The sequence below is a fragment of the Grammomys surdaster genome, unplaced genomic scaffold (genome assembly GCF_004785775.1).
Source record: "Grammomys surdaster isolate TR1022 unplaced genomic scaffold, NIH_TR_1.0 213, whole genome shotgun sequence".
Taxonomy (NCBI): domain Eukaryota; kingdom Metazoa; phylum Chordata; class Mammalia; order Rodentia; family Muridae; genus Grammomys; species Grammomys surdaster.
This window is the reverse complement of record NW_021604658.1, coordinates 1-2,648: the sequence shown is the minus strand read 5'-3', so window position 1 is coordinate 2,648 and position 2,648 is coordinate 1. Positions and strand designations below refer to the sequence as shown.

General features: G+C 53.1%; 1 protein-coding gene across 1 annotated transcript; it reads right to left on the bottom strand.

The window, feature by feature from the left end:
- Positions 1-367: 367 nt before the first annotated feature.
- LOC114625048 lies at positions 368-1,587 on the bottom strand. Its single transcript, XM_028772250.1, has 2 exons — positions 1,491-1,587; positions 368-1,398 (listed from the first exon to the last, which is right to left on the bottom strand). Exons 1-2 carry the CDS (start codon positions 1,585-1,587, stop codon positions 368-370), a joined length of 1,128 nt encoding a protein of 375 aa, XP_028628083.1.
- Positions 1,588-2,648: the final 1,061 nt, after the last annotated feature.

The window sequence follows — 2,648 nt, the reverse complement described above, 5'->3', positions numbered from 1 at the left end:
CCCTAATCTTCTAGATTTAACAGGGTGTTCTGAGGCCTGGGCCGGCGCGGCCCCCTTGGTCTGTTAGGGCAATCTTTGATCCAGTGGCCCTTTTCTTTGCAGTATGCACATTGATCATGGTCCACAGGGGGGCGCCTGCGTTCCTTGTCTCCCGGCCCTTGTCTACTCTGCCGCTGTCCTGTCACTATGGTGGCCAACAATTTGCTAAATTCTCTATTTCGCTTTCTATCTCTCTGTGTCTCTCTCTCTTCTGCTTCCTTTCTTATCCTCTCTTCTTTTTCTTCTGGCGTCTCTCTCTTATTAAATACTTTCTCAGCTTCTTTTAGTATATCCTGAATACTACTCTCTCTCAAGCTGTCTAGCCTCTCTAGCTTTCTTCTGGGGCCGGTTGCCAAATGAATGACATTATCAGGTTAGTAGCCTGAGTCGGGTCTTCAGGATCATATGGGGTATAGACCCGATAGGCCTCTTTCAGCCTTTCTAAGAATGTGGAAGGAGGTTCTTGAGGGCCCTGTATCACTGACTTAACCTGAGCCAAATTAGTCGGGCGTCTACCTGCCCCAAGGAGACCCGTTACAATCAACTGGCGGTAGAGACGCAGGTGGTTCCTACCGTCCTTTGTGGCATAATCCCACTCAGGTTGTTCTAGGGGGAAGGCATCATCAATATCGCTGAGCAACTGCGAGGGCTTCCCGTCATCACCCGGGACGTGCTTGCGGGCCTCCAAGATGATTCTCTGCCTCTCTTCTGTGGTGAGGAGGACCTGCAAGAGCTGTTGGCAATCATCCCAGGTGGGCTGATGTGTCACTAAAACAGATTCGATGAGGCTGGTAAGTCTAGAGGGATCTTTAGAGAAAGAGGGATTGTTATTTTTCCAGTTATAGAGATCTGAAGCGGAGAACGGCCAATACTGGAGCCTTCCATCATTGCCCGTTCTCAAAGGCAGCGCTTGGGAGGATCCCAAGGGGCCGTCTCTCCTGCCCCTCAGGCGACCCGCTATGGGGGACAGTTCAGGGTCCTCCTCTGGTCCCGGCTGGGGGGCCGCCGGCTGGGGAGTCACTGGCTGGGGAGTCACTGGCTGGGGAGTTACTGGCTGGGGAGTCACTGGCTGGGGAGTCGCCAGTTCCCGGTAAGGGGGTGGTTCTTCCGTCAGGAGGTCTATGAGAGGCTCATTGTCTGGGGGAAGGACCCTGGGAGGGGCCAGGGTCTTTTTATCCCTCGTATAGACAAGTGCGGGATATAGAGAAACGGGGGGGGGGCAGAGGGGGCGATAGCTGGAATGGAAAGAAAAGGCTTGATCCACGGTGGTGGCTCCCGGACCAGGGCTTCCCAGGTGACAATATAAGGAACCTGGTCGGGGTGTCCATGTGGACCGGGGTCCATCACTCTGGCTTTGACCTGTAGGATGACAGATAAATTAAAGGTTCTGTCCCGCAGCCACCCTACTCCGAAGGCTGGCCATTCAGAGGCGCAGAATGTCTGCCATTTGCCTTTTCGGACTTTCACGGAGTTGTTGTGGGCTGTCTCTCCGACCTCCGTCCAATGCTGTAAAGTGAGACTTAAGGGGGTGGTTACAGACTGACCCATGATCTTTGTTTCAAACGCTAAGATGGTCAGCAAACAGACAATGAACAAGAGACTGACACAGACAAGGAGACAACGTGCCGCGCGACTCCGGCGCTAAACTGAAAACAAAACCTCAGAGGGGAGTCTTGATGAGGATCCGGTTCCCTCTACTCCCAGTTCCACGTATCCCTCTGACAGGGGCGCAGCCCCAAAAAATCCAATTCGGGCCGTGGTTCAGACTGGTGGACCCGCTCAAGAGTGGGTGGTCCTTACAGGCTCCCCCGGAACGTCTCCCGGTGGGTGCGGAGAAGGGATCTGAGCTCGTCAGCTCTCCCTAACTCCGCCCGTTACCGATCGACTCAGCTGAGCCCGTTACCGATCGACTCAGCTGAATCGCCCAGAACAGAGATACTTGACACGGACGGGACAGAAAGATGAGAACGTGTTGCCCAACGTACCTCCCGAATTGGGTCGGTGGTCCCCGGGCGGGGGTCTCCGATCTCGGTGGGACCTCCAGATGAAAGACCCTCACTCAATGAGTGTCCTTCTCCAGGGAGACCCGCACCCAAGGAGGACCGAGACCAAGGTTCGGATGCAAACAGCAAAGAGGTTTATTCAATACACACGGGTACCCGGGAGTCAGAATCTCCGAAGAGGTCTGCTCTCCGAGTGTCTAGGGGCATGAAGTTTTATAGGGTTTGGAAGCAGGAAGCTGATTACAGAAGTGAGAAGCATAGTTACAGGGTTCTGATTGGATATTTTAAATGAGGCTACGGTTGAATGTAGGGCAAAAAGGTGGGTTCCAGGAACGCAGGGCCGAAGGCGGGTTCCAGGAACGGGGGACTTGGGGGGGTCTCTAACCGCCTTCCTGGAACGCCTGGAGCTTATCTGGTACTTTCCATTCCTGGCTTGGGGTCGAGTGTTAACCATAGATATCTTGTCTTTATCTATCTCAGGGTCCAGTACTTTTCCAGCCTTGCAAAATGTTGTTACTGCTGTTTTAGCTAAGCTGGGGGTCTTTCAAAACAAACAAACTGTAGAGTGAAAATTATAGATACTGGGTATATAGAATCCTTTTTAGA

Excerpts from the sequence above, each read along its gene's own strand:
- LOC114625048 (XM_028772250.1), bottom strand. The coding sequence starts at position 1,587 with ATGGGTCAGTCTGTAACCACCCCCTTAAGTCTCACTTTACAGCATTGG. Across the intron at positions 1,399-1,490 it reads CTCCGTGAAAGTCCGAAAAG|GTCAAAGCCAGAGTGATGGA; the intron begins GCAAATGGCAGA and ends GTCATCCTACAG.